Source organism: Suricata suricatta, chromosome 9 (genome assembly GCF_006229205.1).
Source record: "Suricata suricatta isolate VVHF042 chromosome 9, meerkat_22Aug2017_6uvM2_HiC, whole genome shotgun sequence".
Lineage (NCBI taxonomy): Eukaryota > Metazoa > Chordata > Mammalia > Carnivora > Herpestidae > Suricata > Suricata suricatta.
The window spans coordinates 47419458-47432952 of NC_043708.1; the positions used below are offsets into that span (position 1 = coordinate 47419458).

Below are 13495 nucleotides of genomic sequence, written 5' to 3' on the forward strand. Positions count from 1 at the left end.
GGGTGTCCGCACTAAGTTCGGCATCAATATGGTGACCTCCCGGGAGCGGGGGACCACCAGGTTGCCTAAGGAGGGGTGAACCGGCCCAGGTCGGAAACGGAGCAGGTCAAAACTCCCGTGCTGATCAGTAGTGGGATCGCGCCTGTGAATAGCCACTGCACTCCAGCCTGGGCAACATAGCGAGACCCCGTCTCTTTTGCGTTCTTCCCATGTATTTATCGTAAACCAACGAGAAGTGGCATGCTTGCATTCTCTCACGACAGTTTTCCTGTAACCCCGTGAGTCCCCCCTGGTGGGGCAAACTTCTCTTATTTTGTATCTTACTTCATCATTATGTAGCAAAACACCTGAATATTCAGGTTGCCACGGGTTTACGGAGTTCTATTGCACACCAGGGACTATGCTGAGGCAAGGGGATGCCAAGACCGAGGAAGACAAGAATCCCACAATACATCGCAAAACGCTCTTCAGAAATAGGAACTCTTTTTTTTTTTTAACGTTTCTTCGCTTTTATTGTTGAGGGTTATTGTAGGGTAGTTCCGTTTCGTTACATTTCAAAATTCTACTCGTACAATTAACCGAATGGAAAGGACTCGTTCTTGCATACCGAACCCTACTGCCCTTTTGCGGGAAATCCTCCCGCTACGCTCATCATAAATTGTTACGACCAGCAGAGGTCGCTAGGGAGGTTGGTTTGAGTCCCGAAACACAGGGGGAAAGGTAACCGGACTAGTCCTTCAGCTTTCCAAGAAGGAATGCAATTTCAAGAGAATAGTTTGGATCTATTTCTAACTGTTTTGGAATAACGAAAACCTAGCTGACTCCGGCTTGATAGTCCAATTCTTCAGATAGGCTACGCAAACACGTTTGCCTCAAGGAATTTTGGGTCTTCTGCGCCGCCGTAGATTTCGGCCAAGTGCGCCTGCGCATAAGAGTAGCGGCGTTGAGTCAGGGAGTCTGTGGAGAAAACTGCGGTAGCGACCCTCAGACCGCACCATGAAGACTCGCTTTAGCACCATTGACCTCCGCGCGGTACTCGCGGAGCTAAATGCCAGGTACTGAGCGAGAGGTGACCAGACTCTTGCAGGGCATGCAGAAGGCCGAGGCCGGTGCCCCATGGTGGAAAAAAGACGAGCCTGGTGTTTCCGCTTAATCCCTCAGTGCTTCTCTGCGGACCTGGCTAGGCCTGGGTGGGCGAGCGCGTGACATCTTTCCTGTGGCCCTCAGGACACCTGGGGGGCCCCAGCGTCCGCACACCCCAACCTCCCGCGGGCTGCTTGTCTCGCCAGGTGTTGTGTCAGGCTTTGGCGGGGCCCTCGCCGAGCTCCTGCCTTGCTGGCCTGAGTTGCCGGGTCTGTCAGCGAACGTTTAGGAAGACACGAGACACCACGCAGACGCCGGGATGCCCAGCTGCCTTTTGCCTTAGGGCTTTCCAGACTGGAGGCCTGGTTTCTTGGACCCTCCTCCCACTCCTAGGAGAGGGAATGTTGGCGTTTTAGCTGAAAGTAACAGATTCTAGTTTGGTTTCTATTTTGCAGCTGTGCGAGCTTTGTCATTTTTTTCAGTTTTGTTTACCTTTTCTTCTCTTTCGTGATAAAGGGGATTAGATTTTACTCTGTTTCCCTAGAAATTTTGGGTCATTTCAAGGACGCAGGGCATTGCATGGTGTTCCTAGGAATGATCTTTCCGTCTTAAGTTCTTAAAAAGTTACACTTGACTGATTCTCTTCAGGCTCTGCTCCCAGGTTGACTTCATATCCTTAGAATTGAAGATCCCGTCTTGTAAGGCCCCGCTTCCTCCTGCGGCTTTAATTTGAGTGAAGTTTTGTATTTCAGATGTTGTTACTTGTTTCCATTTTCTTGCAGCTTACTAGGAATGAGAGTAAACAATGTTTATGATGTGGATAATAAGACCTACCTTATTCGTCTTCAAAAGTAAGAGCATTTTACAGGCTTGTTTGATCTTTGGTAATTAAATGAGATAATTGATTTTTTTTCCCCCTGCACTTTTATTGTTTTACTGAGTTAGCATTGACAAATGCCCTAAAGAAAAATTTTAACTTTTTTCTTCTGCAGACCAGACTTTAAAGCTACACTTTTACTTGAATCTGGCATACGAATTCACACAACAGAATTTGAGTGGCCTAAGAATATGATGCCGTCTAGTTTTGCCATGAAGGTAAACTTTAAGTTAAACTTGAAGTTACATTTTAAGGCCCTGAGATTGGTCACTAACAATTTAAGTTTTAAAATGTTTGCTTTTCCTTCACTATTATGAATGGAGTAGAGATAAAATGGTTGATAGATACTGGGAGGAATAAAGTAGATGTTTATCAACTTCTTTACCCTTCACACCCCAGTATGCTCTAAATCTTTCAGTTCCCACAGTCATTATTCTAGTTTAAGCTTATATAACATTCCCGTAAAGCCCTTTAATTACAGTGTACTTCTTGTTATCAAAGCAATTCTTTGTTCGACCAATGTTAATTTTTCTAAAGCATCATTTTCATTAGTTTCTCACCCTTTATGGTTCCCAAATTTCTGAATCCATATCCTGTCTTCTAGTATTCTGGGTTTTCTGTGAATACCAACCTTTTCCTAGTTTTTTGCGGCTCACTTATTAGCTGCCAATCTGTATTTTCTTGAAATACTTAATGACATTAGTATGTTACCAATCGTATCTTTTTACTTTTCACTTCTCCCTTAGTTGTTTTTTTTTTTTTTTTTTTTTTTTTTGCTATTAAAACAGAGATTCTGCATTTGTGGACATGTCACTTGTCCGTTTATTGACATACAAATATACTGAAAGTTTATGTGGTACAGAGGAAACACATTGGAATCAAATATACCTAACTTTGAATTAATGATTTTGCCACTAAATACTTTTATAACCCATAAAAGTTAACCTCTTGAAACTTAGTTTCTTTAAATGTAGAATGTAGATAATAACTCCCTCATGGGGTTCTTGATGAGGATTACTTGAAGTAACATGTAAAGCACCTAACACAATGCCTGACACATATTAGGGCTCCATATGTATTAATTTCCTTCTTCCTCTCCTCCTCACTTTCCTTCAGAAATTTATTTGTTTTGGCATTGTGTTATTTCATTAGAGGCTTTACAGAGAAGAATCTTATCCCCAGCAACTTAGAATCTGTTTTGGATTACAAGTTAGGTAAGTGTTTCCCAAATCACAAGGCCTGTCAGAAAATTATCAAACTCTTAAAAAGTTTAATTTACTTAATAGTAACCCCAAATGGTTCTTTTGGGAATTGTCCTTAATAATGGTGACACTTGGTATTTGTGTAGCACTTTTCAAAATAAACTAATAATGTATATTTTAAGTTAATACATCAGTGGATATGAAGAACAGTTAGTTTTACAATGATGTAACAGATGATAAGATACATGATGCTAGGATTGTGTAAAAATCCCCAAATCAGGCTATACCAAATAGGAGGCCAAACTCTTAAAAAAAAAAAAAGTTAGAATTTTATGAGTTAGGTGTACATGTTAATCTAAATGTATAGAGAGATAATGTCCAATGGAGTAGACAATGTTAAGCACCTTATAAGTAATTTAAAATAAAGAGCTACTACTGTTGCATGGCACAGTAATGCTCAATTTGTGGTAAATCCCAGTGATTGTTCTTCATTCTCACATTTGGGGGTGCCAGTTATAGCTTTGTGGCACTGACAGGCAGTTCTCACCAAGCTCCTAATAGGGAAATAAGCAAAACAAGAATTACATATGTCCTGTATGCCCAACTGTACTCATGATAAATAATCTTCCCTTTTCTCCATTCCATGGTGTGGATTTCTCTTCCTTGCAAGAATGTCTTTTATCTCCATTTTAACTTTGTTTTTCTTGAATAAAAATACTACTGGGGGCCCCTGGGAGGATTGTGATTTTCCCTTAGAATGAAAAAATAGCCCTATATGTAGGTCACTTTAAGTCAAAATTATTGTAGACCGCTCTTAAAGCAGAACTATTGAAGGAGGGGGAGATTGTTAGAAGTTTGAAAAAGTTTATATCTGAAAAGGTACATAAAATGAGAATTTTAGTCAATTTGAACTCTTAGGTCTGGAGAAGAAGTCTTCATTATGAAAGAGTTGGCAAGAATTCTAAGAATGTTTGTGTGTGTGTATATATATATATATTTTTTTTTAAGGTGACTTTATATTCTCTGTAAAATTTGTCTTGAATTAGGGCTTGAAAGCATTCTTTCTTACTGGTCTTGACTAAGCAGTGTTTCAAATTAAAGAATTAGAAACAGTTGTAAGATTTTTAAAGGCACTACAGAGTAGTCTTGTTTCTGGTTCATGTTATACTTAAATGTTTATGCTAAAGGATGGTGCATATAATCTAAAGCAATAGATGTTTACCAAGTGATTTGTATTTGGGTTTAAAATGTTAATTTTATTGCTGATAAGAAAAGCACATCCCATAGAAAGAATGGGATTTGATAAGGAACAAGAGTTACTGTATTTGGATTTGAGCTAAGTTGGTCAAAAGCTTTGGAGACAGTACCAGAAAAATTCTGTCTGGCCTGTATTAATAAATACATTTGTGGGAATAGAAGGTAATTGGATGTACATTGGGGGCTAACTTACAGAATACCAATAAGCTCATGGTTCAGAATTTGTATTTGAAGTGGAAGATTGGTGGAAACCACTAATTAATATTGAACACTAGGAAATTTGGGATATTTAGAAGATGGGACTGGAAAGAGGCTTCACAAAAAAGGTTATGGCTTTGAGGTCATCAGGGTAAGAAAAAGATTTAGCAGTGATATAAACAACAGAGTAAATTTCATTTTAGGTCTGTCTTAAAAAAGTATAAAATATTATTTCTGAGAGTCATCTGACAGTGTTTTTCTTCTGGTTATCATCTGCAACCTTTTGTTTACTATTTTTAAAATACTATTCTTGATGGTAATGGAAAGAGGAAGCTTATTTACAAGCCAATATCAAATGATTAGGAATTCATTTCTATATAAATGCTCTTTTCTTTTTCTCACTAGTGTCGAAAACATTTGAAGAGTCGGCGATTAGTCAGTGCAAAACAGCTTGGTGTGGATAGAATTGTAGATTTTCAATTTGGAAGTGATGAAGCTGCTTATCACTTAATCATTGAGCTCTATGATAGGGTAAGTTAAATTTGGGTGATGAGATAAAAGATAATTTTTTGTATTAATTGTGTAATACTATTATACTGTAAAATATGGGCAGGGAACAGCAGCTGCAGCCCATCTGAAATGGATTTTTGTATGTGGTCTCAGGTAGTGAGTGGTCACTTGAAATTTGTATGGTACCCTCTTTTTAAAATTTTTCTAAAAACTTTTTTTGTTTTGAAGTGATTACAGATTCACAGGAAGTCACAAAGATAGAGATGTCATTTTCTTTTAGTTATTACATTTTACATAATCTTGGTGCAGTATCAAACGCGGGAAATTGATATTGGTACAATGTATGCATCTAGTTCTGTTCATTTTACCGCCTTTGTAGATTCATGTAACCACTACTACAATTAAGATACGGAATTTTTCCATTACCGTGGAGATCTTGTTGGTGATACCCCTTTATGGTAATACCCACCCACTCCTCTTCCTCCCACCACCCCTGCCTCCTGACAAGTACCAATCTGTCCTGTCTGTGTAATTTTATCATAAATTGGGTCTCAACAAAGGAATCAATTTCAGAACCTTGGTAGGAAGGACGTACCAGATACTCTTAAATAGAAGTTGATAAACTACAGACTATGGCCCCTTTTTATATAAAGCTTGTGAGCTTAAGAAGGGTTATGTTTTAAAAGGGCTCTTAAAAAACAAAAAGAGTATGCAACTGAGACCATATGTAACCACAAATGCTAAAATATTTACTGTCTTGTCTTTTATAGAGTTGCTTATAAAAAGGTTTGCTGGCCCCTACTCTTATGGAATAGATTCATATTGTCTCAGCCAATATTGTGTAGACAAATGCCAAAATATATCAGAGGGCCAGGTTAGGATTTATAAGACTCATTTTAATCTAGAAGCAAATGCTTTCATGAAACTAGAGTGCTAACCTCTGGCCTAGGATGATTAGAATAAATTACACAGGACTGAATAAACTGAAGAGAATCTAATTGTGGTTAATTATTTTCAGAATATTTTCGGTGTTATTTTTATGATGAGTATTTTATGGTGGTATATGATAGAGCCCTTTACCTTTCTCTTCATCCTTAGTAGTCTACACTTATGCAAATTGAAGTGACACATAATTAAATGGTAATTTGCCCTCGTTGATCCTTTAAAATTTAGGAACAAATGTGTTTTACTGAGATTTTTTTTTATAGCTAATGGCAATGTGCATGTTTACATAGGTCAGTAAGAATTCGTAGTTTCTTTTACCAAGATATAATTAGGCAAATTGTGCAAACAAGGTCAAACCTAAGGTGTCATATTTGTGAATAAGTCTCACTTAAGTAGGTATGATAAGTTCATCATTAAGGAACAAAGGTTATACTTTATCCACAAAGCCCTCCTGAGAAACTGGTCTTTATCTATTCTGTGGTATACATATATGAACCTGGCCTATCGATGGTGAAGAATTTGAATAGATTTGAATAACATTAAAGAGGAATCTAATTGTGGTTAATTATTTATACATTTATAAGTCTACCACTGACACACAATCAGTACTGATATTTTTTTCTTTGGTTTCAATACTAATTCTTTAATTTAATTTTTTAATATTTTTTGTTTATTTTTGAGAGACAGAGAGAGACAGTGCGAGCAGGGGAGGGTCAGGGAGAGAGGGAGATACAGAATCTGAAGCAGGCTCTAGGCTCTGAGCTGTCAGCACAGAGCCTGATGCAGGGTTCAAACCCATGAATCGTGAGATCATGACCTGGGCCGAAGCCAGATGCTCAACCGACTCTGAGCCACCCAGGTGCCCCCAAATACGAATTCTTAAATCTCTGGAATAATAGAAGCTTCAGAAAATAAAATTCCATATTTCTTATGAATTCTCCAGGCAGCAGTGATTTATATGGCTTTAGGAATTGCTTCATAACTTGTGGCTCTAGATTTGCTGACTATAGTCGGAGGAGATATATTTATGTTAGTTAACATTTTGTGCTGGACCTATGTAAATCAGGCCAAGATGCAGTGAGAGTAGCTTGTGTTTATGTAATTTGTCATCAAAATAATTTTAGATGTTGTGATCATGAGAAAGGACTGTAAAATATGTAACATTTGGAAAGAGACAGGACAAAAATGTCATTTTAGTATCCTGCTGGGTATTGTCTAGCAGGCACTCTATTTTCTTCTCTAGGGATATGGATCTTTGATTTGCTATTTACTAGTGATTAGGGTTGGGGTTTTTTTTGGTTTTTTTTTTGTTTTTTTTACAGTTCTATAAAGGTAGACTTAACTTGTAGAGAAGTGATAGTAATAGAAAACTAATGGTAGCAAATAATTCTTGCCTGATAACAATGAAAGTAATTTCATCCAGTAGAGATTCAAATTGTATCTGTCTAGAAAAAAGATATATTGAAAGGTTATAGTCTTACTGCCTTGAATTGACAATCTGACACAGTTATTCTCTCATTCACAGTAAATAGTTCATTTATTTCATTTCTCTTACAACCAGTTTTACCATCTAGTTGGTTTTATTATTAATTAGTTAAATAAATTTTGACAGTTATAATAATAGTGTATTATCTTCTGGCACTCATTGTTTCTGCTGAAATCTGTCAGCTTCGTTGAAGATAATTTGTCCTTTTTATCTGGATGCTTTAAAAGTTTTTTCTCTTTGTCTTTGGTTTTCAGCAGTTTTGCTGTGCTGTGCCTAGTCGAGTTCTTATTTCTAATTTTCTAATTATCATTTTGGGGTTTATAGTGTTTCTAGAATCTGAGTTGATGTTTTTCATCAGTTTTGGGAAATTCAGCCCTATTTTTCTGTGACCTCCAATTCTCCTCTCTTCCAATTCTCTAATTTTTTTTTGCTGCCAGACAAGAATCATTTGGAATTGCTCTGTTTTTGTTGTTTGTTGTTCCTTTTGATTTTAATTACACTGTCTTATCTCCTCACATGCCTGGTTATTTCATTGTGTGCCGGGAACTGAGTAGGAAAAACAGTAGTTGTCTTCTCAGATCTAGAATGACTTGTCTTTCTCTAGAGAATATGATTGATTTTGACAAGTGGCTAAGGGCACAAATGATTCCAGTTTACCTTACTCCAATCAAGAATTGAATTGATTAGAAGTTGGGCCTGGAAAATCTGGTATGTTTCTGATTTACCCTTTCCCTTAAGATGCAGCCATTATGAGTCACTGTGCAGAGCTGGACTTGTCAGGTCTTCTCAGGATATCCACCCCTGCCCCAGCCCCTGTCACTGTTCACTTGGACTCTGAACTCCGGTTTTTATTCCCCTTAGTTGTCCTGTGGGCCTATCAGAATTTATGCTCAGCTTCTCAGCCTATCAATTGTTTCTTAACTGTTAGACAGATGATCGTAGGGGGAAAGTAGCCCCAAGTGTGGGACTCATCTTTTTGAGTTTTTGTCTAGGTTTTGGTCCGTGAAGGTTTATTGTCTTGCTTGCATTTTTGATTTCTTAAAATAAAAGCTTTGTGTGTTTTGTTCAGTTTTTCTGTTTCTCAGTAGGACAGTAGTCGGAATTATCTAGACTACCATTTAAATTAAACATGTTTATACAAGTAGTACGTGAATACATTCTCAGTATATAGAGAAGTACACAGAATTAAAATGGAAAGTTTTACCACTCCTAGCCTAAACCATTTTCTCATTCCAAGGTAACCACTGTTATGTATGGTATCCTATTTATGGTCTCTTTCTTTTCCCCCCCCACCATCAAAAACAAATAAAAACAAAACAAAACTGAACACTTTTTTTTCCCTTCATTTCTCAGGGAAAAAAGTCTCTAGAATGTAACTGATTGCAGGCATGCTTAGGCTTGGGTCAATATGCTTGCAGTCTAAGTTCAAACTTATGTGCCTGGGCCTTTCCTTTTTTTTTTTTTTTTTTTCAATTTAAACTTAGATCTTACTGATATGTAAAAGTCTTTCCATAGAATGATTTTGTTTGATCATTGCTATCGTTAAAAAAAATCTAGGGGCACCTGAGTGGCTCAGTTGGTTAAGCACTGGACTCTTGGTTTCGATTCAGGTCATATCTCGTGGATTTGTGAGTTTGAGCCCTGTGTCTGGCTATGCACTGGTAGTGTGGAGCCTGCTTGGGATTCTCTCTCACCCTCTCTCTCTCTGCCCCTCCCCTGCTCATGCTCCCTTCTCTCTCCTAGAATAAATAAATAAACATAAAAAAATTCTTTTAGAGGCACCTCGGTGGTTCCATCGGTTGAGTGTTCGACTTGGCTCAGGTCATCATCTCACGGTCCGTGCGTTTGAGTCAGACTCTGTGCTGACAGCTCGGAGCCTGGAGCCTGCTTCAGATTCTGTGTCTCCCTCTCTCTCTGCCCTTCCTCCACTCATGTTCTGTCTCTCTGTCTATGTTAAAAATAAACATTTCAAAAAATTATTTTAATTAAAAAATCTAAGCAACCTTTTTTCATTTTTGTAATTTTAGATTTATAGAAAGGTTGTGAAGCTTATATAAAGTTCTTGTATACCCTTCATTTCATTTTTCTTAACATTTTAATAATTATGGTACATGTGTTAAAACTAAGAAATTGACACATTACTGTTAATTAAACTTCAAAATATTTTTTTAGATTTCACCAATTTTTCTAGTACATGTCCTTTCTCTGGTCTGGGATTCAACCCAGGATACCCCATTGCATTTAGGGCCTTTCTATTTTGAAGGGTTTGAGCTATTGGCATGCATACTGCCTAGGTTTCAGAGGTCTAGTTATTGATGAGTTGGACATAGAGATTAAGGATTTTACACATGAAAGTATGTGCTTGGTGGGGGGGTGCCTGGGTTGCTTAGTCAATTAAACATCTGACTTCAGCTCAGGTCATGATCTTATGGTTTGTGGGTTTAAGCCCTCTGTTGGGCTATGTTCTGACAGCTCAGAACCTGGAGCCTACTTCGGATTCTGTGTCTCCCTCTCTCTCTGCCTCTCCTCTGCTCATGCTCTGTCTCTCAAAAATAAATAAATGTTAAAAAATTTTTTTGTTAAAAAGTATGTGCTTGAGGGGCGCCTGGGTGGCTCAGTCAGTTAAGCGTCCGGCTTCGGCTCAGGTCATGATCTCACGGTTTGTGGGTTCAAGCCCCGCATCAGGCTCTGTGCTGACAGCTGGCTCAGAGCCTGGAGCCTGCTTCGGATTCTGGTTCTCCCTCTCTCTCTGTCCCTCCCCTGTTCACTCTCTGTCACTCTCTGTCTCTCAAAAATAAATAAAATGTTAAAAAAAAATTTTTATTTTTAAATTAAAAAAAAAAGTATGTGCTTGGGAATTTTCAGTAGTCATTGTGATATCTAAGAGAGGTAGGTTGGTTGATGCTTACAGTAGATCTTTGAAGATTGCTTTCTCCTCTCTTTATATACCAGGGTTTGATCTAGCCTTCATGTCTGGAATTTTGATATATGGTTTATCTAGAGTCAATCATACCTTAGTTAAAGAGGTGATTGCTGCTCAAATTTATTTAACAAAGTCAGTTTATTAATTTGCAATAAAATTCCAGAAAGAAAGATGCTGGAGAAAGTAAGGTAAGGTCAGAAAGTAGTTTAGTAGTATTTTCCAAAATAGGTTTCTTAGATACTGCCTTCCCTACATAATAGGCGTACCTGGGAAAATAGGTCCCATAGCCATTAAAATTTGAGGGCCTTTGAGAATAAAGTAAGAGGGGGAATTTTTTTTTTTAAACTCTAGGACTTACCAGTGCCTTTAATATAATTTGATATGTATATTTCCTAGAGAGAGTATGTTACACAGAATTTCCAACTTAATTGCTCACAGAATTCTTTTTTTATGGAGGTAAGGGGATTCATCTTACAGAATAGTTTTGGGAAACCCTGGTTTAAGGCAAAAACACTTTCAGGGAAGTAACTGCCTTATTGGAATCTGCCAGATACTCTTGATAACTGCACACTTTGATTCAATAAACATTGAGCACCTTGGGTGTGCCAGGTTCCATGGCTAGGTCTCTTGCAAGTCATGTCAAGTCACATCTTCAGTCAGGCACTATGTGGACTTCTTTTCCAAGTCCCCACCCCAACTTTCCTTTTCCAGTTAACTTTGCTTTGCCTTTTTTTTTTTTTTTTTTTTTTTTTTTGAGAGAGAGAGAGAGTGTGCAAGTCGGGGAGAGGGTCAGAGACGGAGAGAGAAAGGGAATCTTGCTCAGCATGGTGCCTGCTTGGGATTTTCTCTCTCCTCTTCTCTCTCTCTACTCCTCCTTTACTTATGTGCATATGTACGTTCTCTCTCCCAAAGTGCTCAGCCGACTGAGCCACCCAGGTGCCCCTAGTTAACTTTTATGTTAAGTTAAATGCATGAATGCTTTGAAGTCAGAACCTTTGGCAGTAGGTACTATTACTCTTTCAACTCAGAACTAGTAACTTCTGGTTATATCTCTGATCAAGATGAATAGTGGCTCCATCTACTGTAGCTGCTTACCTTGCAACCTGTCATCCCCAACCTGAGACTGGGGCTACTTTCACTGTCTTCTCTGACCAACTTCTGAGGAGTTGATAAGGTATTTGGGATTGTCTACATGCTTCTTTGTATTTTAATTCTACAACAACCTCTATCTTCACTGTCTATAATAAACTTGGAAGGTTATATTCTTAGGGGAGTTTTATTTTCATTAGGTTCCCCCCCTCTTTTTTATTGAAAAGATTATGTAACTATTAAATTTTGAAAATTCTTTTTAATCTTAACTTTAAAATATAACTTTTTAATGTTTATTCACCCATTTTGAGAGGGGGGGGAGGGGGGGAGAATCCCAGCAGGCTCCATGCTCAGCACAGAGCCCAGTGTGGGGCTCCAACTTGCAAACCAGTGAGATCATGACGTGAACTGAAACCAGGAGTCACACGCTTAACCGACTGAGCCACCCAGACACTCTTAAACTTAACTTTTTAATAAACACTTTCCTTTTTTCATATATTTGCTTTCTACTTCCTAGGATACAGAATTTTTTTGTGTCTTGCTGTCTTTTACTTAAGATTTTAAACATTTTCCTACTTTTTCAAAACATAGTCTTCATACATTAACAGCTTTTAAAAATTTTAAGTTGATATATCCTAATTCACAATTTCCTCAATTTTTATATTTAGTATGTTTGCATTTTTTTCTAATGGAAACAAACTGTAGTGAAAATCTTTAAGCATGTAACTTTTGGTTTTATTGAGTTATTACATTAGGTTACAAGTGTGGAACCACGTGGGTAGAAGGTATAACTATCCATTGATTTTGTCACCTAATTATTGCTATTAAAAGACCAACTGCAGATGAAAGTATAAGTATCTCTTTATTTGGTTTCTGAAATACCTGTCTGTTCTGAATTGTTCTTAATAAGCTACAATATTTGTAGACCTCCCTTCTTCAAGGGCAACAGTAAATTCAGCTGGAGGTCATCAAGGTGTTAACTGACTACAGGTTTCTTCTGCTTTCCTAAAGTAGAGTGCTTGCTTATATGGAAACTTTTGTCAGCTGAAGTGGCATAAAGCAAAGAGGCAGTAGCCATCAATTTATACAGAAAAACTTCAGAACATTCCCAGACCCAGAAAATACCTTCTCTTAAGTCTTTTCTGATAGTTTAAAGATGTATCTTACTGATAAATACACACGGAATAAGTACAGATAAAGCACAGATGCTCATAACAATTTGAACCTATGATGGCTTGATGCTGAGATGCTTAGTTCCCAGGGAATGGGGTTTGGCAGTGCCACCTTTCACTGCTTGGGGTGCCTGCTGACTCTTTAACAGGTCACTGCCAAACAAACTCTGAATGCTTTTTTCATTTTTTGCCTTATTTTCATAAAAGTGAAAATTTAATTTCAGATTTCTTTCAGTCAGTGAAAACCGGTATTAATATAGATCTTTTGTAAAAGCAAGACAGCGTAAAGCAAAGTTTTGAAAAGTAGATCACTCTGTTGTGCTTCCATTAGTGACTTCAGTAGAACAGACAGTGAGCTTAAAGTTGCTTTATAGTCCTTCATTCTGTTTCAAAGTTGGGGTCCTTGATTTGTATATCTTATTTCAGTCTGTGCTGGGCAAGCTCAAAAAGCATTATTTAGATGTGACTCAAATGCTTTTTCTTTGTAACTTCATTTCTGTAGCTTTGATTCAGGATTTTAAGAGATTGCATTTTCTTTCTCACTTTCTAAGAAGTTTCAAGAATGATTTGGGGAAGCAATAAATTGTATTTTATTTTATTACAGGGGAACATTGTTCTTACAGATTATGAGTACCTAATTTTGAATATACTAAGATTTCGAACTGATGAGTCAGATGATGTTAAATTTGCTGTTCGTGAACGCTATCCAGTTGATCATGCTAGAGCTGCTGAGCCTCTGCTTACTTTGGAAAG

The 13495-nt window shown here is 37.6% G+C and overlaps 1 protein-coding gene and 1 long non-coding RNA gene across 3 annotated transcripts in view; both read left to right on the forward strand.

Annotated features, from left to right (window-relative positions):
- Positions 1-197, forward strand: part of LOC115301901 — a 489-nt gene extending 292 nt beyond the window's left edge. Inside the window, exon 2 of the long non-coding RNA XR_003913348.1 lies at positions 90-197. This is a non-coding gene — a long non-coding RNA (uncharacterized LOC115301901). The remainder of the gene's footprint in view (positions 1-89) is intronic.
- A 731-nt stretch (positions 198-928) lies between these two features.
- The window catches only part of NEMF (nuclear export mediator factor), a 51972-nt gene continuing 39405 nt past the window's right edge, over positions 929-13495 (forward strand). For both annotated transcript variants that reach the window (XR_003913674.1, XM_029952844.1), the window contains exons 1-5: positions 929-1055; positions 1866-1934; positions 2076-2178; positions 5023-5148; positions 13347-13495. Coding sequence is in view for 1 of the 2 variants with exons in the window: in XM_029952844.1 (XP_029808704.1) it covers positions 997-1055; positions 1866-1934; positions 2076-2178; positions 5023-5148; positions 13347-13495 (506 nt within the window). In the remaining variant the exon portion in view is untranslated. The remainder of the gene's footprint in view (positions 1056-1865; positions 1935-2075; positions 2179-5022; positions 5149-13346) is intronic.